We start from the raw sequence: 24,935 nt of genomic DNA on the forward strand, positions 1-24,935 counted from the left end.
CTCCGTAGCCCTTTCCAGTCTTGTGGAGGTATGGCATTTGGTCTCTGGTGTCTATGGACAGCTCTTTGGTCTTGGCCATGATAGTGGTTGGAGACTTACTGTTTGTTTTGGGTGGACAGGTGTCTTTATGCAGCTAACCACCTCAAACAGGTGTTTAGGATAATGAGTGGAGGTGGACTATTTAAGGCGGACTAACAGGTCTTTGAGGGTCGGAATTCTTGCTGATAGATGTTCAAATACGTATTTGCAGCTGTAGCATACAAATAAATAATTCAAAAAATCATGCAATGTGATTTCTAGATTTGTTTTAGATGGTGTCTCTCACAGTGGACATGCACATGAGATGAAAATGTCTGACCTCCATGATTTCTTTAACCCTTGTGCTATCCTAGGCACTTTAACATTGGGAGTTGGGTCATCTAGACCCACTAGACAGTGCTCTGAACCTTTTTTCTTCAATGATTTGTGATCTTCATTGGTGTCCATGGATTACATGAAATCTTTCCACCTTTATCCACCTTTGTCATGGTAGGGAGAACACGTCAATGTAAGGGGGGGGGGGGGGGGGGTCATCTAGCACAAGGGATAAGGGAGAACTTACAAAAATTATAGGGTGATCAAATATACCTCATTGTATTGATCCTTCCTGTATATTTTGAACAATATCCCAAAGATTAAAATGTATCTAAATGATTTAAAGGTGCACTCATGCTGACATATACTGCTGGTGTCTGTACTTCATTAGTTTTTGGGACTTTTGACTAAAGTTCAGCAGCAGACGTTTTTTTGCATTTAGATAAGTTTATGTGGGTGTGTGTCAGCACACTAAACATGTCTGGTTGTCAATTCCAGCATGTTCAAAACGTCTTCAGCATTCTTGTCTATACTTGTTTCACAGAAAAGTCTGTCTCAGAAGTGTAATTCTACTGACTCAGAGTTTTAAAATGATTGAAATACGCAACAAGTTAGTTGGTGTTGACAAAATCAGTTAGGACAAAACGTGTAGTGAGTGCATTGAGAGGACTTCTTCTTTTTCCTACTCAGGAAACGAGCAGGTTTCAGTGGTGTGACAGATGGCTGGTTTGCAGAAAACACGTGACATCTCATAACTTCCTCTAACAGTCAGACCTTAGTTGTTCAGATCTGCTGGGTTTAATCTAACGCAGGGCACATGCAGAGATGGCAGGAATAAGGTAAGAACACAATGGTTTTTGCCTCATGTGCAGACTTTATAAGTCTGTTTGGAACATAAAAGCAGAAATTAATAAAATGGGAAGCATTAGAATTTCCTTATTTTGCATAGTCGTTTTATGTATAAATATACACAGGTGAAGCATAACGTCAGCATTACAAAGATATAAAGACATATTTTAAACTATATTTTATCTTATGACATGTAACCTCTATAAACGTACCAAAGATTTCAGCTTCTATGTCATAGTTCTTGTCACCGTCCAGTTTCACAGGAAGCTGTGACGTCCTATTGCCTGCAAATTTTAGCTGGGTTGTTTAGAACTCAATATAAGTACAAATAGAAAGACCAGAGAGCACAAGCTTTGAAGCAAGCATGTGCAACTGCGAGTGACAAAAAACATTTGTGTAAAAGCACCAGAATTCAGCGAAACACTATTTTAAGAGCCATAGACAGATCTGCCCATTTCATGTTCAGATCTGGATGCAAACTGGGGTCTTTCAGTTGCAACGGAAGGTTTTGAGACCAAACAATTCAGTGCCTGTGGCATTATTTGACAAACGTTGTACAGCATTGATGAACTCTTGTAAAGCAGATGAGTAAATAAAAATGTTTTATTTCGCTTGTTTATTTTTCCACTTACAACACAGGTGAAAACACAGTGTCATCTAAAATAAAGGCTTGTCATTTGTGCCCTCATTGTATGTTTTTTGGTGTTTTTTTATGTAAAATACAAAATGGTGTTTGTTTTTCAACAAAGTGCAATATTTTTAAGATACACAAAAGTGCTGCTTCCTGTTTTTCAGAGTACATTTTGGTAAATTGGCCCTTCTGTGCTTTTAGTAGACTGATTATAAATGCTATCTAAAGCACCAGTGGTACCATGGACCAGAGTCCATGATACCCACAACCACAGTAAAATGGCTGTGCTAAGGCAAATTAAGTAAATACATTTTTTTTATTTCCGTCTGTTTTTAAATCCCTCCTATTTCTTCTCTTTCGACCAGTGATGTCTAGCAGGGTCCAGGAAAACAAAAACGACAAAGGAAATGAATTTTGTTTTGTTTTCTTTTGGTATAATACTGCAGCCTATGCTTATACCTGACCATCGTCCTTTAGCACAAGCTTTACAGCATCCCAAACATTTTACAACCAGGCTGGTTTTTGTCCTGTATAATCATGCTCATTTATTTAGAAGGTCTTTTATACAGTGACATCCATCTTGCCCCGGTACAAAGAGTCTTGGGTTTAATGTGTGACCAAAGAATGTCAACAAGAACGAAATGAAAGGTGTAGAAGACTGTGGTGAGAGCAGCCATGTTGTTGGGCAAACTCGGCCCAGGGAGCATATGTTAAACCTTTGAATCTGGCCTTCCACACTAGAATATATTGTATTGATAATCCTAAATATTGTTTTATTTTCCCTCTAATTCTGGTGTCTGGTCAAGAATACAGGAGCTCTTGTTCTGATTGGAGCGCAAAAGAGAGACCAGATTACTCCCAACCTGGCTACCTTCTGCTGGCTGCCAGTGAATTTTATGGTTCCTTTTTAGATCCTTTCTGTTTGTTTGTTTGTTTGTTTATTAATAATCTTTCCTCTCTGAGCTTCTCTCTCCCTGCACCCCAACTGCAGTGCCTGAGGTGAGCTGATCAGGTTCTCCTGGAGGTACCACAGTCCAAGAGAAAGCTCAGAGGGGAACGGTTCTTTTCAACCTGTGCACTGAAGCTGTGGAACATGTTACTGCTGATCATTCGGCAGGCATCGTCACTGTCTGCTTAAAAAAAAACCCTCTCAAAATGTAATACATGGTAAACCCCCACAAACTTGGCACCCAATGTGGGGATCGTTTCTATCAATTCTTATATTTCAAGGAGTTAATAAATCACGACACAAGTCCCCCCCTCTGGTTTTTATGGCCAGGCATGGAAGGGTAGTGTGTAAGTTTGTTGAGCTGGGCGAGTGTCTTCATGCGGATTGACTGGTGGATTTTTGTTTATCTCTTCAGAGAGACACAATCAGTGGCTTGGTTAAATACACCCAAACCAGCCCCATTCCTAAAAGTCTGCACGGCACCATTTGATATTCAGGGATACAAGGGTCTGAATCAAAGACAAACCACAAAAACAGAGATTGGACAAAACTGTGTAGCTGCAAGCTATAGACAGGTTCTTCCTGATCTGAGGCCTTGGGCCTCAAAAGCATTTACAATGTCAACACTGTGCAGTACGATTGTGTGGAAGAGGATGTCGAAGCCTGCGCTCAGGATGACGAGGGTGGAGAGGGATCCAGCTGCTACAAGGACATCGTCAGGGATTTTAAGAAAGGGCATTTTTGGTTCTGTATGAAGTGAGAGTTCTGGGTCAAGTGGGAGTGAAGTTGAAAGGCTCATAGGTCAATTCCACCACTTCAATAGTTTTTCTATACAAGTGTATAATGAAGTTTGTGTGACAATGTATGCATTGACGTAGGGCCTCTTTTGTAGGAAGGTACTTGGTGTGTCATCTGGATTAAGGAAAAACAGATCAATAGACTTAGTGGTCTACTGGTGGTTCAGAAGTGTGTTAAGAGGAAACGTTTAGATAAGGAAAAGCGGGACACTAAGAGGACAAGACGACAGAAGAGTAAGAAGGTGGAATAGGAGAAGGCATTCCTTCTCAGAAAATCCTTACAAGAAAAAAAACGACTTTGTGAGAAAGTTGAAGCTTGAACATCATAGCACCCTCTTCAACACAGTTATTACATGAAGCATTCTACAGAATCCACAAAAGTTGGTGGTTATCATAGACACCTAGAGTGACAGCTAATAAAGCCTTATTTGAGTTTAGAAGAAGGCGTAGAAACCCCAGAGTCTTCGTCAACAGGAGTGTTTGGGAAAAGTACAGTAGACTAGGGTCTTTGTGAAACAGTACAAAAACCAGCATCACAGTTTTAAGACAAAACCTGCCTTACTAATGAACTATTGATGCTTGTCATGAAAAAAATGCCAAGTAGTATTGATGTCTTTTATTTGTCCATGCTTATCATTTTTTTTAATTTGTTTTTCCTTCTGCTGAATATTAAAGCAGAAAAAAGAAACATTAAAAGATTGCAACAAGTGAGATTTCTTTGAAAAAACTGTGATCATTATAATTTAAAAACTGAAATGTGGTAACATCTGTTTGATGTTATGCATCCAGCAAACTTGACCCTAACCCTAAAACATGTCTTTTGTACCTGTAGTCTTCTGACCCCAGGCCTGCTTTATTTTATTTTATTTTTTTTTTTTAACTTGTCCTGTCCAACAGCTAGGCAAACAGATGAGAGCTGAGGGCCTCTTGTGTTGGACATATTTTATTTTAACAAGAGGGGTTATTCATCTTCAGACAAACCAAAGGTATGTCTGAATAAACCCCTTTTGTAATTGAGGCCAAAATTTATTAATTTCAATCATGTTTGAAAATCTTTGGTGTTGGACCGGACGGAAAAGGAAAGAGGGGAAGAAGAGAGAGGGACGTTAGAGAGAGGGGGGGGTAGGAGGGTGATAATAGGAGGGGAAGGGGGGTAAGACCATGAAGCAGCATAGAGCAGACAGGTTTACTGGTTGTTTATCGTTACGGTACGGTTCAAATGTAGTACAAAAAGGGCGGGGCCTGTTCACACACACTCAAATATTATCAACACACCTGCTAGCCGCAAAAATGTCCACATGTCAACATGCACACAAAACAGATAGTGTTCACGAACGCATACCTATGCCTTTAAACCAACTAGTGTGAAATCTTTCATTCATTCAATCATGCAAACTATTAGTGCAAAGGTGAGCTAACACCTGTGCTCAGGTGAGTGTTTATGTTCTTCTAAAATGGATGGTGGAATGTGAAAAGAAGGAGGAGGAGCGCCCAGCCACCCCCACACCCATACCCCCGCCGCAGCAGCAGCGGCAGCCGGAATTCCCCCAACGCCACACGGGAACAGGCAGGGAACAACCGCCCCCCGGGCGACCAAGACCGCCACCCAGGCCAGGGCCAGCCGGACCGCCGCGAGGCCCCCAGAGCCAGAGAGCAGGGAGGCGCAGAGGGAAAGAGAGCGCCGCCCCAGCCCAGCCAGGAAAGCAGCCCCCCGCCGCGCCGGAAGAGCCCAACGCAGGGCCCCACCGGAGAGGGACGCCCACAGCCCCAGACGAGCACCCCACCACCACCCAGGAGTTCCGGGCATCCCCCCGCCCCGACCCCAGGTACGAGCCAGGACCCCCCAAGGGAGACCCGCTCCGCACTCCAGGCAGCCACCCACCCGGCCCACGGTTGGTCCAGGTAGGAGCAAGGCAGGGGCCCGCCGCCCCCGCCCAGGAGGGGGGAACCCCGGGGAAAAAAGGGCGGCCCACAAGGGATGTTATAAATATGGCCCGACCAGGCTCGGCCATGTTGAAAGTTTGGCGGGGCCCAGCGCCCAGGGGCAAGGACCAGGACCCACCCCCCAGGGACACGAACACCCCCGGCTCAGGTGTAATATGAACCCCCCCACCGTGCGGAGAGAGCACCGCCGGGCCCAGGGAGCCGGCACCCAAGGGACACGGCCGCCATCGCCAAGGGGCCCGCACCCCCCACCAGGGAAGGGGTAGGGGACAGATGGACCCAGGTCCCACCTTCCTTGTAAAATGTGTGTGCGTGTATGGGTGTTTGAGAGGGTGTTTGTGTGCATGTGTGTGTGTTTATGTTTGAATGTATATATTGAAGGGGGAGGGGTGTGTGTACTAATGGGGGTGCAGTTAAAATTGGCGAGTAGGGCACTAAGGGGACATCTCCTGATTACTCACAGTGATGTCCCCTCACCCTCCACACCAAGGGGCCCTAAATGTCTAAGGTGCGGTTAAAATTGGCGGGTAGGGCGCCAGGAGGACATCTGCTGCTTGCTTGCAGTGATGTCCAAGCACCCCCCCTACCAAGGACCCTACATGTCTAAGGTGCAAATATTTGCACCCCAGGCCTGCTTTAGACAAGTTAAACGATGAAGGTTGATTTAGCTCCTATTTGCTTTCATTTGAGTGTCTGCAGTAAACTTGTTGGGAATCTGTCATCCCAACACTCTTTCTATTTTTCTTTATAGAGCATTAAACCTTGAGAGTGTTGGCAAAAAAGCTTTACTCATTCAGCCTTCCAACACCAGCACAGAGCCAGAGAAAGCTGTACAGATGCGAATGAAGACTGCCCAGAGCTCTGAAGTCCGACTGAGTCAGTCTAAGTCCATGGTTCTGCAGGAGTTCGACCCTACCCTAAAAACAGTATGTGAACCACTAACAGATTTCTTTAGCATTGCAGGAACTAGTCTGGAAAACTGTGTTGTGGTTTTTTTTTAGTGCCAGCCACAGAATCTCTTTAACCAACAAACAGAAGCATGTTCAGACAACACTAAACGCTAAAACGGCTACTTTAGGCTAACCCTCCTGCAGCTTATGACAAGTTCTATTTCACTTAGAGATATTTGCTGTATCTGTTGTGATCACAAACTGGGTAAATGGTGGTTACTCTTTTAGCATTTAATAGACAAAGTGAAGAGTTTATTCTGGGACCTATACCGATATACAATATTTCCCTCGCAACTGTGGCCGATATGAGATATTTGCCGACACCAATATTTAAGTATCTAGGATAACAGTTTAGATTTCCTTTGTTTCTTTACTAGAAATGCTAAACTTTTCCTATGATGAAAAATCATCATATACTTGACCCTTTTAATGTACAGCAAGCGATCTCATAAGAACAAGTATCACTTTAAAACTTTGAAAATATCTCTGAAAACAGTCACACTATTTACTGACTATTACCTATGACTATTAGACATAACTGTAAACATAAGTCACCCAGGTCCAGGGATCTATTAGGAACAAGTACACAATTAAAAAAAAGTATCTGAAACAGTCAGAACAACATCTGCATTTATAATGTATTTATTTAGTTTTTTTAATGAATGATACCAATAAACTCAAATAATGCAAATATCAGCTATCAGCCGATACCGATAGTACCACCGATGTATCGGCCATCCCTGCTCTATTCAATTTCAGCTTTTGCTGCCTATAAGTCAGACTACATCTTTTTGTTCTTTGATTCCAGATGCAACTGAAAAGTGAAGATCTGAATGTGGCTAAACTCTCAGTTGAGGGTAAGAAACAAAAGAAGAGCTGGAGTTTGATGTGGACCGTGCTGACACCAGATCAACTACTGTTTTATAAAAATAAGCAAGAGACTGGTTTGGTATGGAAATCCTGTTCAGTTTTTAATGACAATGACAGAACTGATCACATAGAAAAATATCCATGGATGAGAAAACTAGTCTTAATCTAACAAAAACCTTTTTCTCTGTTCAGACACCAAGTGGTAAATCAGAGACGATTCAACTATGTGGGGCAGTTATTGAGTGGACCAGCCAGAAATCAAGGAGGAAAAATGTCTTCCAGGTAAAAAATACATGACTCCTTATTCCGAGGATCACGTTTGAGCAATGCAATGTCAGGTTTCCCACGTTGCTCTTCTTAACCAGACTTGATTTAGTTCATTTATCAGCCGATTTATCATGCAAAAGCATCATCAGGCATTGTGTTTGAGTAGAGTAGGATTGAAAAAAATCAGGATAGTGTTCCCCAAGGACCAAGGTTGGGAAACCCTGGAGTAAACCTTGATAAACGTAGATCATTTATTTTTTTACTTTTTAAATCTTTTGCCGTTTTCAAAAGATTTATTTGTCTTGAGTAAAAGCTGGTTTTCTTCATTCAGTTTGTGTTATTGTTTGTTTTTGTTGATTATTCTAGTTTCTGACTAGACTTAGCTCAAAAAAAGATTTTCTCAGGAACTTTGTTTATCCTAGGTTACAACATGCACAGGAAGTGAATACCTTGTCCAGAATGACTGCTACTTAACTGCATTGAAATGGTTCAACGCCATCAGGAAGAATATCAACTCTTCTGTAAGAATTCTCACGCAACACTGAAAATGTAACATGAACATCTCACGTCATAATTAGTCTGCTGTTGTTAAAACCTGATTCTGTTCAGACTAAAGAAGAGAAGGGTTTGCAGCAGCGATCAAACAGCACAGAACACCTCCCCAGATTTAGGTCCTCATCTAGTTATGGTTCTGCCTCCCCCAACACCAAGCAAAGAAACCCATCCCACAGGCGCTCCATTAGTAAGTACAGCTGATGTCACACATAGTTTCATTTTCATGAAACATGAGGCTGTTTTGGAGTACTACAACTGTGTAATGTATCTCAGTCATTTGGTACACTCTAGTAAATGTACAATGAACTCATTCAGTAAAAAAGAGCGTAAACTTTGTTTAGTATTTACCATTTTAGTATTTTATTTTGTGAATAAAATGTTGGCTCTTGGGATTTGAAAGCTATTTAGCCATTATAGTTCACAACTACAATATAAACACAAACTCATTACAATTATTTACAAGTCAGTGAATAATTTTGCAAATTTAAAAGCATCTTAATAACCATCCTTTTAACCTTTTCATAGACATGTTCGGCAGCACAAAGCTGAAGCACAGTGCCTCAGACAGCACTGACAAGAATGGAGTGAAGAACAGGCTGAAAAAATTTATGACCAGACGTCCATCAATGAAGACATTACAAGAGAAAGGCTTAATCAAAGGTTGTTGCTTTTGAACTCTTCAATAACCACATTTACTGTATGTGTTGTTTTCCCCCAAGGTTGATAAACTCTTTTTTTAGACTTAACCTTCAGATGTTAATTATTAGATCTCACTTATTCTACTTTTCTAACAAAAAACATTTAAACAAAAACATTTTAATTGCTTTTTTCAACAGTGAATGGGCAATTTTAAAATTGGATTCATTTTTTTACTGCTGATAACTTTTTAAAAAGGTGACATCTAAAGTAATTTCAATTAAAAAACCAAGTGAATTTTCTATCTCATTAATCCGACGTTCTTTGTCCCAAAAGGCTGCCTAGATCAAGGTCACTGTAACAATTCACAGAGGTGAAGAAGAAGCTAGTTCATCTATTTTTTAACCCTCATCTATGGTCATGAGCTTTGAATCATGAATAGAAGGATAACATGTCAGGTAACAGTGGCTGACTCACCCTGAAGCATCTCCCTCAGAGATGCTTCAGGGTGAGAGGCTCTGTCACCTGGTGTTCTGGACAAGTCCCACCATGCAGTGGACCCAAGCAGCACCTCAGACCATGTTGTAGAACTGGAGGACATTTCTGTAGAGATACTAAAACTGGAAATCTTTTCTTAAAATGCAACCCAACTCTGGAAAGGCGTGAAAAACCGGACGGATGAACAGAGCTAAATGACATTCCCGTTCCAATATTTTCCAGATCAAGTGTTCGGATGCCATTTGTTGACCCTCTGTGAGCGTGAAGGAACCACGGTGCCAAAGTTCATCCAGACCTGTTTGGATGCCATTGAAAAACGAGGTAATAGGTTTCTACGTGACTCATATGGGACATATGACATATTACAAATCGTCCTCTACAGTTTCAATCATCAAGGTTGAGTTCAGTCTACCTGCTGTCCCATTGATTATGAATTGGTGCCCATAAATATCTTGGTTTGCATTAAATCTTGTTGCCCTTCATTGGTAGCCACTTCTCCATTTTCTAACCTATCACTGCTAGTGGCCATCTACTCAATGATCATTGAGTAAATTCTCCATTTAGGGCACTTCATCAAACTTCCTCTGTCCAAACTTTTTACAAAGAGGGCCAGGTTTGGTGAAGTAAATATTTGTGAGGCTCAACCATTTCTTAAGCCCATAAATACCAATCATTCATCAATCCATTTTTTTTAACCCAGTATATCCGTCTGGGTCACAGGAGCCTGTCCGTGTCTACTGTAGGTTAAGGCACGGTACACCCCACACAGGCTGGCAGTCTGTCACGAGACACACATATGCACTCCTTGGGGCACTTTAGAGTCACCAAACATGTTTTCTGACTGTGGGAGGAAGCCGGAGTGCTCAGAGAAAACCCAAGCATACATGAGAACATGCAAAGGTCCCACCTGGAATTCGAATCAGGGCCTTCTCACTGCGAGGTGAGGTGCTGACCACTGCACCACTGTGCAATCTAACGAGCGAGCGGGGCTTGCTCGCCAAGTTGAGTTGCTGGAGGCTGTCCCAGTTACTGTTGGGCGAAGGTGGGGTACAGTCAGGACAGGTCGCTAGTCTGTAAAAATGTCAGGGAGGTGGCAAACGGTCCGGCCGGACCCTGGGTGCTTGATCGCTGGTGACCTGACCAGGGTGTATCCCGCCTTTGCCCAGCAGTAACCCTGACAGCCTCCGGCAAATGGATGGAATGTCAGAACTAAAATCCTCGCATCGAGCAGCCTCATTGGATTTAGTTTTCTATCCTTCGATCGAGTTACTGAAAACGCCAGATGCCCAAAGCTGAATCCCTGATTGGTCGATGCACCTCGCTGCGGCGAGCCTGCAACAGGACCTTAGATTACGTCAGTACATCGACTTAACATTTATAGTCGACGCCCCTACGCGCGAATCGTTTCTGCTGTTTGAATATCATGCTTGGTTAATACTAAACACCAAGTGTGTTTTTGATCTTTTAGGTCTGGAGACTGACGGGATCTACAGGGTCAGTGGAAATCTGGCTACAATTCAGAAACTTCGCTTTGTCGTTGATCAAGGTCGGTTGAGTGCAAAATGTGTTCTATTTTGACATTACATTTGTTCCCACAAATGATAGAAGTTACTAGGTTTACTTTACTACTGAACAACATATTTTGACTCACAGTTGTTTCACTCTTAAAATGTTCTTATTTTAAAGTTCATCTTGTTCCATACAGTTGCTTTCCTGTGCCACAACGGTCATTAAACAACGTGAAGCGTCTACTTATTTTCTAGTGATTCCAGCTCTAGTTGCTGCAAATTAGCTCACTTAAGTGAACCCCATCATATGATTAGGATTAAGCTTTGGTTGCTTTCTGGGATTTTTTTCACAGGCCTCAAGAAAAAGGTTTGCAATGTAATGAGACATTGCAAATTTACACAAAATAATATTTTAAAAAAGTCATGGAATCAGGGCATGTCATAATTTGCTACTGTACATTCTGTCACAGTGTCCCCTGCTGCTATAAGCCCCTCCCACTGGTTACTGAGGAGCAGCGGCTAAATAAATCTGATCTTTCATTATCCTCGTCATCCATGATTGGGTCGAGTAAAGCGTTTAACAGTAGCTCCTCCCACACGCGGCGGGGGCACGTTTACACACTTTTGTATAAGCAGAAAAATTGATGCTTGTTACAAGCGTGAATTTGACGCCCGAATTGGACAGTTTATTTAAATGACGCACACGCGAAGTGCACAGGTAGAACGGGGAGGGGTAATCCTTGGAACATGCGTGTGCGCAGAACCGTTGCTAGTGATCCGTTTTTCCCTTATTTGTTCCAAACACAAATGAAACTTTTGAAAGTTATATTGAATTCCATTGAGACCTTTGATATTTTTACAGCGTGCCTTGCTGGGGCTTGGACTGCGTTGGTGACCTCTGGTCTACAGTTTCATTCTGACTATTACTGTACAAACAAAAGAAAAACTGCCGTCAGTCTCCGTTCATATGCATGAGTGACTTTTTCATTTCTAGTAACCTGGCGACTTTTCTTTCTTTTTTTGTAACAAGAGGAAGATTTTGATCTGGACCACCAGCAGTGGGAGGACATCCATGTGGTCACTGGAGCTCTGAAGTTGTTTTTTCGAGAGCTGCCAGAACCGTTGTTCCCCTTTAGTTTCTTCCACCCATTTGTGGAGGCCATCAGTGAGTATTCTTGACAAGGTCTTGATTTGCTTTGTTTTTTGGTGGTAAAGTGCAGATATTTTCAGGTCTAATTAATGTTTTAGCTAGTCAGCATTGAAAAAACATTCAAATAACCAAATGTTTTCATGATCAGAAATCAAAGATCACCAAGAAAAAGTTGATGCTGTGAGAAAGTTGGTCCAGCAGTTGCCTCCACCAAACTATGCAATCATGAAACTGCTCTTCGCTCATCTGCAGAGGTATAATTATTGCAACCAGAAACCCTAACGTTAAAAAGATACTTTACAGTTAATGTTGCTGTTTTATTTCATTAACATGGACCTAATTTTTATCTCCCGGTTTTTGCAGGGTTCTTGTTCATTCCAAGAAAAACTTGATGTCCACTCAGGGCATCTCTATTGTTTTCGGCCCAACTCTAATGTGGCCGAGCCTGGATGCAGGAAACGTGGCAGTAAATATGGTGTACCAGAACCACATCGTGGAGTTCGTCCTCATCGAGAACCGAAACCTCTTCATTATCTAGAAGAACTAACACGATGAGTTTAGAGTAACTAGACTTACACGAATTCATCAGTTGTTAAATATCCCATTTTGCTTTTGCATCTTTTTTTTTGGTCACAACACGTAAAGTAATCTTTTTCTGTAAAATGTGTTGCATTATTTTTCATTCCAGGCAACAGATATGTAAATTACCATTATGTTCCTGCAAAGATTTGTTTGTGATTGTATCTTATACTCCTCTACTAAATTGACTTTTAAAACAATCTATTGAGTCTGCACGGTGTAAGATAGGGTTAAAAAAGATCTTACAACCTTGTTGCAGCTAATTCCAAATATAATATAAATCTCAGTAAATGAAGTTGAGGAAGAACAGGTAGAGCTGGAACTATAACACAAAAGAAGCAGAAATGACAATACTGCAGACAAGGCTTGAGCTTTCACTCTTATTTAGCCTTTAAGAACACAGGTTCTTTGATTAAAAATGAGTCTTTTTTTGTTTGAAAAGACTGGCAGTCATTGCAGAATGCACACTGTCCTTTAAAAGTCATCTCTCCCCCTAAAAAGCCAACATGATGGCTGTCACAAGAACAGGCAGATGGCTGGATCCAACTGCAGCAGGTTCATTAGCTCAGCTAAAGTCCACAAAGCTGAATCAGAGTGAGGCAGCCAGGAGTCGATAACAGGCATAAGTTCATCAGAGAAGAGACAGGATGGTCAAAATCCAGACGAGAGTCAGGGCAGGTAAACAGGGTCAGAGGACCAGATAGCACTCCTTAATGCAGGCAGAGTGGCACAAATAACACTTCTCACTGAGTGAGGCTCAGTGCAGAGCTTAAGTATGCTGTGGTTGATGAATGCATGAGAGTCAGGTGTGCAGCAACCAGGAAATGCTGTTAGAACTCTGGATATCGCTCCTGCTGGTAACCAGAGGGGGAGACAGACAGAGTTCTGTCTTCTGACAATGGCAATAATGCTAAAATTCTGTGTTCAAACTTCCAAACTCTGCTGGCCAGACAGAAGACCAGGCTTCTGATGACAATTCAGTGCTTGGGTTTTGAACATTTTTTTGGATTAGTGTTGTCCTTAAGATGCATTTTCTCAGCCGCTTAAAAAAGGGACAGCGATGGCAATATTACTAAAGCGTTTTTTTTTTTTTTTTACTTTCTAACCCAGTTGGCCTTGAAAAATGCCAGCTTTTAATTTAAAAAATGAATGGCATGTTTGGATTAGCGTAGAATAAATGTAGTGAAGTTCGGTCAAGTTTTCATTATCTTCAGTGTTAAAAAGACATTGTTATGGACAGAGTTGCTACATTATTGTATCCTATAGTCGCTTGAAAGAGATTCAGGATAAAGGACAGGATTGCAGTATGGGGCTAAAATTCACGTCTCGGTTGACGTCTCCGGCCGGTGTCACACTGTGCAGCGACTGGGGCGATGATGATGTGCCTACAGTGCCGTGGCAGAAATTTGAATGTATCTGCAGTAAATCATTGTTCACATCCGTCACCATGTTTCTAAATGGCTTTTGGCGTGAGCGGGTTTGTGTTTATCCGTATAATCAGGATTTTATGCCCTTTTTTATGTCTAGGTGGAGATCAGGAGGAACGTGACATAAAAAAACAACCACAATTCCACAACAATAACACCTAAAGACTGGCTCTATAAAACGGAACTAATATATTTACAAGAAAAATGAGAGATAAACAATAACTTGAGGCGCAGCAAAAGGGCTTTAGGGTGAAGAAACAACACCAAACAAAACCCCACCCATCTATTCACAGAAATCTTCCCTGCAAAAGAAAAGGGATAACAGTAGCTGAGGTTACATGAAGACAAAAGTAATCGGAATAAATGCCTGATCGGAATAAAAATGCGTCATGTACTCTGCCCCGATCAGACTCATTCGGATCAAGACTTCTTTTAGATGGAGATAGGTGGGTTATGCCGATTGTTGATCCGATCATGGTGCATAGAAACAGTTTATTCTGTTCACTACTCCGCTGGCTTTGGGTCATGCATAGACGGTGTGGCTCTCCAGAGGAGGGTTTGGAGCGCGAACAGGACCGGTCGCCTGCTCCACCCGTGTGAAATGTCTCTGAGCAGAGCAGCCGGACTCTGTGGGCAGGGCAGGATGCTTTGTCACGGTGTGAACCTACTCCTCTTTTAATAAAAACCAACAAAAACGACAAAAACACCATCATGTTTTCACTTTTTTAATTTTTTCTAGCTTTAACAGCTGTCATGCCATTTCCATGCCAGTCTCAGAAACGAAAAAGCAGAAGCTGTGACATTTACAGTCGCCCCATAAATAAAACAGTTTTCAAAAACGCATACACACACAACGCAGTCACGTTACTGTTATCTCAAAGAACCTTCAGCGCCACACACACATCAGCGCATATTCTAAACAACTTTGGAGTTTAATACAAAACGTTAGGAAACCCTTTATCCTGCAATGATTGATTTATTTTGATTTAATTGGTGATAAAATAAGAAGTGGATATATTGCACAGACGTTGGGAACTTAATGCAACTCTGCACTGCCATGCTTATATTCTTATGCGAGTTATCAGGATGTTTGTTCTGCATAGGAAAATAGACTAAGCCGAGAAGACGAGGAGCTGCAAAAAAGGGCAGTGTTGTCCAGCAAAAGCAATCAAATGCAACAAGTCCAACATTTTCAAAGAATTACTGTCAATCTCTGAACGGCACTAGATCTTTCATAAACACTGTTCATAATTTGCATTCTTAAAAAGAAGCATCAGTGACTTACCAATGACTTTTTTTGATCAATCTGATGAATTACTTTAAAATATGCAAAAATTTGCTTTATGTGAACAAAATGACTGCAATATTTACAAAAGAAAAATTCCTTGCTTCTCAAAAAACTGAACTTGTCATCTAAAGGAAAACGCCAAACGCACTGAAGCCCTTTGTAGGTGATCAGAATTGATTGAAAAAAAATCAACTCGTTGATTTAATTTGGGAGTTTATGTTTTATCTTATGTCTAAAAAAAATGGGTGATTTGAGGTCATTTATTTTGAAATTTTTTTGCACAAAAAATAAGAAAGTATGCTTTTTATAGTTATTTTTTCTTAACCAGTACAGTGATGGTATGACCAGTTTTGTTTGTCATTAATTTAAATACGTTTGTAACTTTCTTTGTTCTTCTTGAATTTACATAAAAACTTGTCAATTCATTAAAAATTTCATAGCATGTTTTCTTTGGACTGTGGTAGCAAGCCGGAGTGCCATGCTTGCTCAGGGAGAACATACAAACTCCGCACAGAGAGGTCCCTTCTTCTCGTTGTGAGGCATGAGTGCTAACCACTGGGCCACCTGCAGACTGCAACCCTGACATTGTCTCCCAAATAGTGCTAAAAAACTTAGAAATGATCAGGACAATGGCTGGTTTTAGGGGAAACTTGTTGGCCGTTTGACCTTTTTTAAAAAAAAAGAAATTTTGCTGCAGAAGAATCTGGGAGCCCTTGTGCACATTACTGTTGGAAGAAACATTCTCATGTACGTTTTAAGAACGAGCATCTGACCAAAAGTCTGAACCGGCTGTGGACAACTCCTCTGATCAAGTAGCCCTTGAAGAGAAGCAAGGGATGTATCCTTGACCCATAAAGTATACTGGTTGAAAATTCCTTTCTGGAGCTGCTACAATCTTAACCAATGATCTATAAAGTTGCTACACACAATCATAAATAATCAATGAACATAATGTTTCCTTCTTTAGGTTGCTATGAATTTGGGAATCTTCATTAAAAATGGCAGTTAAATTCTGGTCATCCGTCTTATCACCGGGTTACAGATTGAGTTTTAAACAGGCGTTCAACAACTTTCCTTTGACTGTGCTGTTATGAAGTTGTGCTGTTTATTTTGAAATTATTTATCTACTGATTGTACTTCCTATTAAATAATCACACCCCTTTACCTGGATCATCTCTAACAGCCACTCTAGTCTTTGCATGGTAGGTTTTTACACTGTACTCATAAAATTGCCTGCAGTCACTGTAGAGGTATTTTTATTTGCAGAGAAAAAAACTAACTTGTGTAAAAACTTCTGTAAAAGTTACGCATTTTGAGGTATGAAGCCAAAGACGGCATCATCCAGTGCAGAAAGAAGTCCCAACGGTAGAAAATAAGGTCAGCCTTATCATCGACATTCCCTTACATTCCCTTACGTCCAAAAGCCTTTTTGGACTCTTGTTTGACGCACTAAGACGATTCATGTCGTCTTGGTTGATGACTCCCAGCGTTTCATGAGTAAAGCTCCCCTGAACATTTTCAACGTCTCTGATCTGATGAGACCAACAACACCCTCTGACCACCAGTCTTGCCCAATTGAGGAGAGCTGCCCCCAGGAAGTCCTGCCTGTTGGGAATTGGAAGCCCATTTTTACTGGGTGACTAGAGCGGAGGGCGCTGTTGGCACGGTTGGCGTGATGGTGCTGGTGAGGGTTTGCGGTGAGCTCTGGTAGGATCGCAGTAAGACCTTATGCTTAGTGGCCTCCTTCTCTCGCTTGTGCTGCTGCTCGGCCAGGAATTCCTTGAGAAGAGTTGTCGTAAAAGTAAGGGTCTGCCTACGGAGGCGCATCAGGTATGCATCCTGCAGCCAGGAGTTATTGAAGCAGTCTTTGATAGACGGTCGAGCCCTTTTGAACAAAACAAACAAATCAAAAACACAAAGAAAAGCTTAGCAAGAAAAATAAGTAACTTTATTGCAGGTCGCATGGACAGGAACTTTGAGTTTCACCTCAGTCTCTTATGCAATGACTGACATGAATTAGATCATTGTTGTTTCATCATAACTTTTACTTTTGACAATTTTGTATTTCCATATATGGAGGAAAGGTATGGAACAGACCAGTATACAATTAAAACAATGTCCAAACATAAGGAGTTTAAGAATAGAGAATATGAATATTGATAGATATATACATATGTTGTTCATCTGCCGACATTTCCCTTCAGCGATTCGCACAGGTGGTTTGGCAGAAAAATGTTTACGACGGATGCCCTTCCTGACACAACCCTGTATTTTAAGCGGGCTGGGGACCGCCACAGGGAGACCCAGACTTGGGCTCCCTTGTGGCTACATAACTACTGGTAGTCAGTAGCGTAAGGGTCTATAGGGACCCACACTGGACTGCGCTCTAGTAAACCAATCCTGGTTTCACATGCGCCAGTCCTGATCCATTTTTTTTTCTTTTTTAGAGTGCATTGTGTTCTGTATCCTGATTGGCAGTAGACCACTACCAATTAACTCCTCTCAACTCTGTTTGCTGTGCAGAATACATTGAGCTTTATTTTAATTTTATAAAACTGGGGTAACTTTTCTATGAAGGTTTGAACTTTGAGAGTTTAAACAAGAGAGAAAAGTGTGAAAATATTTGTCTGTCTGTGTTTATAGAGTGTAATGAGGAGTTTACAAGGGACTGAAGGACATTTAGTGTAATATTTGACCAAAGACTTAAATGTAAGGATGTCTGGCAAATAGCTAAGCAATTCAAAGTGTTGCTTACCAAGGATAGCTACAGAGAATTTTCTTCAAAAACAGAGAGGCACTTTGGGACACATTCTGGTAGAGTTTGGAGAGGTCAAGCTTTGCTGCCAGGATTTTAGCTTCAGTCTCCTGAGGATTGATTTCCATGAAAGGCAACCTGCCGCTCAACCTGGAACACAGGGAGGATGGAAGTCGAGATCCTTCAAAAACACGCACAAAGCATTTCATGGTTTGACGAGAGCAGCAAAATTCCCACATCATATTCAACAAATGATAACAAAACATTTAACCTGACTTTAATGCCACAATTCCATTTAAGGAGGTATGAAACCACTCACATGATAAAAGTCACCACCCCTAAACTCCATATGTCAGCTGGAGGTCCCACAACATCTCCTTTTAACATCTCCGGAGCTAAAAAAAAAAAAAAAAAGAATAAAGTGAAATGTGAGGCCTTAATGATCAGCAAATAACTCCTGCACACCAAACAAAAGAAATATGAATTTGATTTTTTTATAATTATTTCAAAGGACATTAATCAGACAAGTTTGTAATCTTACAACTTCTATTTGTGTGCTTAGATTCGCCCGTGCAAAATAGTCATATGCTCACTTCCTGTCTACTTCAATACCCTAGTCCAAAGCATCACAATTCTGTTCTGAAGGTTTTGAATTGAGACTCATATGCAAACATTAGAAGCCTTAGTCCCAACTGGCCTTGAACACCTGACCTGCAAAGGTAAGTAAGGGTCATTTTTCCTTTTTTCAAAACCTCCACAAATTCTGCACACTGTGTAAGGAGCCTGCTGTTCAGGTTATTAGTGTGCACTCCTTGCTTGTGTGGGCATCCTACAGGGGTCCGACGGGCATCTGCATCTTGGTGTAAGGTATCCATAGGATAGCATCATCACAAGTGCGTGCAACTTCCAGTAACCTTATAAATACTTGATGTATCCATTGCTTGTCTACGACCGTCCAAGGACCAACCCAAAAACCTACAGCACCTGGTCAAGTCAATCACCCAGTTGGGTGCATGTGCCTAAGGCATATAGTAGGGTATGTTACATCGGTAGATGGTTCCAAGCCTGTGTCACAAAGGTGTGTGTGGGGACACACATTAGAACGGTCACAAGTGGGTACAACTGTGACCCTTCATTTATAAAGATAACAGCTGAAAATAGATGTGTGCATTGCAGCAGAATAGGATTGCACAGAGCATCCTAATGAGTGGTGCACTGTAGGTCTTACACATGTACTCCAGTGTTCCAATGGGAGGGTTAAACTGCTTGAGGAAGAGAGGGTTATATGTCTGAGAGCTTCCAAAGTCAATAATCTTGATGATGTTCATGTGGGTGACTATGATGTTTTCTGGTTTGATATCCAGGTGCAGGATGCGGCGCGTATGAAGATAGTCCAGACCCTGCAGAACCTGCACAATATAGGTCACCACGTCATCCTCCGAGTAACGGAACCTGAGAGACCCCCAAAAAAAAACAGCTTGTTAAAATCGCTTTTTTTACTGCATTCATTATTTTAAAGATGATGTAGCCCCAAAGTGAGTCACCTTTCTGTGAGACTGTAGAGAAGCTCCTTCCCACTGCAGTATTCAGAGATGAGCACCAGGTAGCGCGGTGTAACATACGCCTCATGTAGAGCCATGATCCTGTCGTGATGAAGTGACTTTAGGATGTCGTATTCCTGAAGCACCGCCTGCTTGCTGTCTGCCTCATATGGAACAATCTTTGCCAAAAAGAGGTTGCCCGTGGCGTTTTCCCGACATTCCCGAATCACACCAAAGCGCCCCCTGAGTGAGAAGGAAAGCATCGTCATTGATGAGGAGAGGGAGTGCCCAAAAACAAAAATGTCAGCACCACCCAAGTGATTTGGGTGCAAAAGAAACCTCCGTGCTGTAAACAAACACAAACATAATGACTTGCATTTTGCCATAAAAATTGTTGTAACAGATAAAATTATATTCTGCAATAACAATGTAGAATTTGTTCCTATGACGTAACACGTCATTCCACTGGCTTTTCAGTCCAAGGAAATAATTGCCAAGCCTAAGGACTTAAATTGGCCCAACAACCACAGCTCTGACCTCTAAACCTAAAATAACAACTTCCTTTTTTTTCGGACAACATTGCTTTAAGGTTGACGTGAATGTGAGTGTGTGTGCTTGTATGTCTCTGGGTGGTTCTGCGATGGACTGGTGTACCCCATCATTGATGGATGGGATAGGCTCCAGCAACCTTGTGAACCCAGAAAGGATTTAGCAGGTTTAGAAAATGGATGGATGCTCTACTGTACAGCAGGGGTGCCCAAACCGAGGATTCGAGGGCCGGCCTGCCGCTGGTTACCCAGAAACCCTGCCTTCCCTGCTGCTGATTACCTGGATCAGGTGTGTTTAGCCAGTATGGAGCTTCAAAGGAAGGCTGGTTTAAACACATGCAGGACACCGGCCCTGGGGGCCTGGATTTGGACACCCCTGCTTTCAAGCCTCTTGAGTAACATTAGTTTTAAGTTCTGATAACATCTTCTGTGGCACCTTTGATTCTTATTTTTTGGGATTTTTTTCCCTGAAAGAAGAAATAATTGATTTTTTATGACGGTGTACAAAGCCAATTGCATCTGTTTATGGAAAAAAGTTGCACATTTTTTTTGCAAAGACTCCCATGTTCCCTCGTTAGCTTTAGCTTTACCTTGCTTTCTCATCCATAAATGTGTACGGTTTCTGAGGAACTCCCTGGCGCAGGGCCCCCTCCCCAGGCTTCCCCAGCGGTGTTCTACGTCCTGAGGGCGTCACCCGTCCTGTTGGAGTGACACGTCCCGAAGAGGGGCTGCGGCTGTCTCCTCCCAGCATAACGGGCGTCAGGCTCTGCACCACCACCACAGGCGGGGGCGTGGTGACTGGGGTGACTGCAGGGGCTGTTGTTGCTGGAGTTGTTGGGGAGACAGCTGGAAGCGGCGCAGTAAGATGAGCTGATCCGGTGGGAACGTACATTGGGAGAGACGAAATGGGTTTTCCAATGGCAGGAACTGGTGAGGGTTCAGGGGAAGGGGGGCTGTGGGTAACTGATGGGAATGCATGGATTGGACTTTGGGGTTTGGGTGGCACCAGAGGGGGAGGTTTCAGATGAGGCTTGCTTACGCTGATGCTAATCGTGGTCTTGGCTTTGGGGGGTGTCTGGACAGGAGCTTGCTGGGTAGAGATTGTGCTAACAGACAGAGTCACGGTCGGTCGGCTGACGGCTACCTGCACAGCAGGTTTGATGGTCAGTGGCGAGGTGGGTTGAGACACAGATATTGCTGGAGCTGGCATTGATGGAGGGACTGGCTGAATGTTTGTTACTGTAGTGGACTTAGGTGGAGCGGGCTTCATGGGGGGGACGGTCATGGATGACATCATCACCACTGGGGGAGCTGATGTCCCAGCATGAACAGTCTTCACCACCACAGCTGAGCTAGTTCTAGCTGGTTCTGAGAAGACACATCAAATCAACTTTTCAAAAATACATCACACATATCAATCTTTCTTTATGCTTGTACATACCGAAAGAATCCAAATGCACCACCTCTGACAGGTTACTGTAAGGGCCTTGGCCAGCTTTGTTGACACAAGCTACCCTAAACCTGAAGGAGCCCCCTGCTGGCAGGTCAGCCACATTGTAATAACAATCTGCAACTCCAGTGGCAACAATCAGCCAGTTGTTATCACCTGGTGACATCAGTAGATCCAGGATTAGTAGAAGCGTATCACTAAACTAAATTACACACAAATAATAACATACAGTCCAAAAACATATTTGTTTGTTCATTTGGTGATGCTAAATTGCCTCTTAGGATGGGCGATACTGCACTTTTAAAATTCAGCATGACACCAATAACCTTTAGCAAAAAATATTTGATACCAATTTACTGGTAATTTCTTTTTGGTGAATTTTGTTTCTCAGGCACATTTTTGTTATCCTAAAAATAAACACCATCTAAAGCTTGGCAGCTAACAACGTAAGTGGGCAAAATAAAAAATAAGAAAACGTTCTACTCATGTCGTGCTCTATTGTTGCTAAGGCTAACATACACGACTTGCGGCTCCTCTGGTCATGTGACGAGCAGTTCAAAATGCTAGGGGCATAAAACACTGGAGTAACTCGCCTAAGAATAAAAAATATCAAGAAATGACACATGCACTTTCATTTTCTTATTTATTAATTAATAATCAGTACTTTAATAGAGTCGTCGATACCAAAATTAGTGATGTACGGATATTTATATTTCGATACCAGGGTATTAATACTCCCCTTCACTATTAATGATTGCCCTGCGATGGACTGACGACCAATCTAGGGTGTGCTCTACCTTAATTTATCACAGTGGTTGGGATAAGATCCAGAAACTCTACAACAAAAGGGATAAAGCAGGTATGTATGTATGGATGGATGGATGGATGGATGGATGGATGGATGGATGGATGGATGGATGGATGGATGGATGGATGGATGGATGGATGGAGTTACAGTGTACAAATGTGTTTCTCAGGTGACCTGTTCAGAGTATACCCTACCTTGACCTCTATATAGCTGGGATAGAATACAGCAACCCTCATGACACTACTTGAGATGGAGCAGGTATTTATATATAGTTGATGTGTAGATGAATGTCTAAAACAACTGCTGGAATTCTACCAGAATGTGTCCTTTGGGAATTTGCTTTGCCTAAAAATGTTTCTTGGTGCAGGACTAAAATAGTTTAAACTATGATGTAACTAAGATGCAGATCAGTCTGCGTGTCCAGACATCTTTTCAAAGTCAAAGTTTGGTTAGATGTGTTTAAACAATCTGTAGTTGTTGATTAAAAGCATGAAAAGTGTATCACAGAAGACCCTGACCCTCAGATTTCCTCTCCAGAGAATATGTGCATGGTGCCATTGTGTCAGAGGGCCTCCACAACACCAACGCTGTGTTGTTATACTTTTGCGGAATCTCGGGAGTCCCGGGCCGATTGGGGAGACCTGTTAAAAAATATAAATGATAACACTAAAAAAATAAATCTGTTAAGGGGACAAGTATTTCAGCTGTTTGAATACACGCTTGCTGTACTTACGAGCAAGAGAGATTGTACATGAGCTGGACACTGACGCCAGAGGGTTGGTAGCAACACATTCATAAACCCCTGCATCTTTTTTGGTTGTCTGCATGATCATGAGGAGCTGCCGGCCGTCAGGGCAGGAGATCATGTTCATCCTGGCATCAATTTCCAGCGGCTTTTTGTCTGAGAGATTATTTGCGGATACAAATGGTAATCTGTTATGTGGAAGTAATCTTTAAAAACACATCTAGAAATGGTTGCAAAAGTATTTCCCTACTAAAAAAGTAAATGTTAAACACATTGTTGTGAAGTATTAGGCAGTAATACTACACTAATCATGTTTAAGCAGTAATGAAACATTATTAGGGGAATACTAACATTAACTCACATGCCTGTATGATGCTTAGTAATACATGCCCTTTATGATTTAAATCAAATTGTTGAACTTTTTTTGCTTAGAACATATTATGTAAGATTAAGTAATAAACATCACCAATAACCTTTGCAATTTTAAACTTACAAACACAAAGTAATGCTTAAAAGCTATTAATTTTATTTTAAATAATGATTAAAGTGCACTAATTAACAATAATAAAGCGTTCTCTATTATAAAGTCTCACCTATTTATGTCAATTTTTCTTGCTAAATGCTTTCATTACTTTAGAGAGTTAGCAGCTAAATAGTACTTCTAAATGATCCGTTCACACCTTTCTGCCAGCTGATGTGTGGGTGGGGGCTTCCCGCTGGAAGGCAGCTGAGTGTCACTGGATCGCCCTCCAGCAGGACATGGTCTCTCAGCTTGATATGGAAAACTGGAGGAAAGTCTGATGGTCAAAGACAGGAAATCCCACATGAGTATGCGGCACAAAGGTTTACAAAAAAAAAATCTGTTTGGTAAAATCAGTGCTGTAAAGTTTATGAAACCACAGTGTAATAAGTGTAGTGGATATAGAACATGTTTACTGTCATGAAAATATAAAAACTGATAAATTGTATTTTTCAAACTGGAGCAATTTCAGACATTTGAAGTATTCCCATGTAGTTCTCTGAATTTTTTTCTGTAACCCTTGTGCTATCCTAGGCACTTTAACATTGGGAGTTGGGTCATCTAGACCCACTAGACAGTGCTCTGAACCTTTTTTCTTCAATGATTTGTGATCTTCACTGGTGTCCATGGGTTACATGAAATCTTTCCACCTTTATCCACCTTTGTCATGGTAGGGAGAACACGTCAATGGTCGTTTTGACCCCATAGGACAGCACAAGGGTTGCATCCTAAAACACATGAACTTTTCTTCTGTCACTAAATATTTGGTTCAAACTGCCCTTTTTTGCTTAAAAAAAGGCATACACAGTATAAAAGACCACTGGAAGTGTGGAAATAACTCAAAAAACTATCAGAGTGGATCTTTGAGCACTGACTAATATTTAAAGTGACTTTTTTGGAGATATCTGGATATTTTGTTTTTTGTAGGTATTTTGTGTAGCAGCGACTTAGCTCTGTTTTTGTGTCATCTATATATTTTACCTCTAAAACATCTTTGTAAGATATACAAGCACATGCTTAAGTACAATGCATGAATTGATGCTGATGCTTCAAACTGTTTTCTTTAGGAATCCATTTTTCTACCCACCTGAAGCAAGTCTGGAGTACTGATGTGAGCGTGCGGCGCTACTGTCGGTGTAGATGGCTGTCGGGATGTCAGGCTGGGAAACTGTCTTGTCTCGCCTCGATCTTGTCAGGCCCCATCGATCCCAGCGGGATCTGCGCTCACCTTCCAGACCTTTGCAACAAACGAACACACAAGGAGAATTCAACCAGCTATAAAAGCCAGCTCAACCGTCAGATACATGTCCAACCGG

General features: G+C 41.7%; 2 protein-coding genes across 3 annotated transcripts in view; one reads left to right on the forward strand and one right to left on the reverse strand.

Moving 5' to 3' along the window:
- The first annotated feature begins 1,072 nt into the window (after positions 1-1,072).
- LOC101174058 (rho GTPase-activating protein 15) lies at positions 1,073-14,662 on the forward strand. Its single transcript, XM_004081505.4, has 12 exons — positions 1,073-1,193; positions 6,276-6,450; positions 7,283-7,423; positions 7,537-7,626; positions 8,034-8,132; positions 8,221-8,353; positions 8,692-8,826; positions 9,523-9,621; positions 10,769-10,846; positions 11,839-11,973; positions 12,107-12,212; positions 12,322-14,662. The coding sequence occupies exons 1-12, from the start codon at positions 1,180-1,182 to the stop codon at positions 12,494-12,496; spliced, it is 1,380 nt and encodes a 459-aa protein (XP_004081553.1). The 5' UTR covers positions 1,073-1,179; the 3' UTR covers positions 12,497-14,662.
- An 11-nt stretch (positions 14,663-14,673) lies between these two features.
- The window catches only part of LOC101174306 (striated muscle preferentially expressed protein kinase), a 52,432-nt gene continuing 42,170 nt past the window's right edge, over positions 14,674-24,935 (reverse strand). For both annotated transcript variants that reach the window (XM_023950761.1, XM_023950760.1), the window contains 11 exons: positions 24,707-24,856; positions 23,780-23,896; positions 23,088-23,255; positions 22,873-22,995; positions 21,538-21,702; positions 20,687-21,464; positions 19,552-19,791; positions 19,236-19,459; positions 18,327-18,402; positions 18,008-18,157; positions 14,674-17,137 (listed from right to left, as the gene is read on the reverse strand). In XM_023950761.1, the coding sequence (XP_023806529.1) occupies positions 16,882-17,137; positions 18,008-18,157; positions 18,327-18,402; positions 19,236-19,459; positions 19,552-19,791; positions 20,687-21,464; positions 21,538-21,702; positions 22,873-22,995; positions 23,088-23,255; positions 23,780-23,896; positions 24,707-24,856 (2,447 nt within the window). In that variant the 3' untranslated portion in view covers positions 14,674-16,881. The remainder of the gene's footprint in view (positions 17,138-18,007; positions 18,158-18,326; positions 18,403-19,235; positions 19,460-19,551; positions 19,792-20,686; positions 21,465-21,537; positions 21,703-22,872; positions 22,996-23,087; positions 23,256-23,779; positions 23,897-24,706; positions 24,857-24,935) is intronic.

The sequence above is a fragment of the Oryzias latipes genome, chromosome 21 (assembly GCF_002234675.1).
Source record: "Oryzias latipes chromosome 21, ASM223467v1".
Classification (NCBI taxonomy): domain Eukaryota; kingdom Metazoa; phylum Chordata; class Actinopteri; order Beloniformes; family Adrianichthyidae; genus Oryzias; species Oryzias latipes.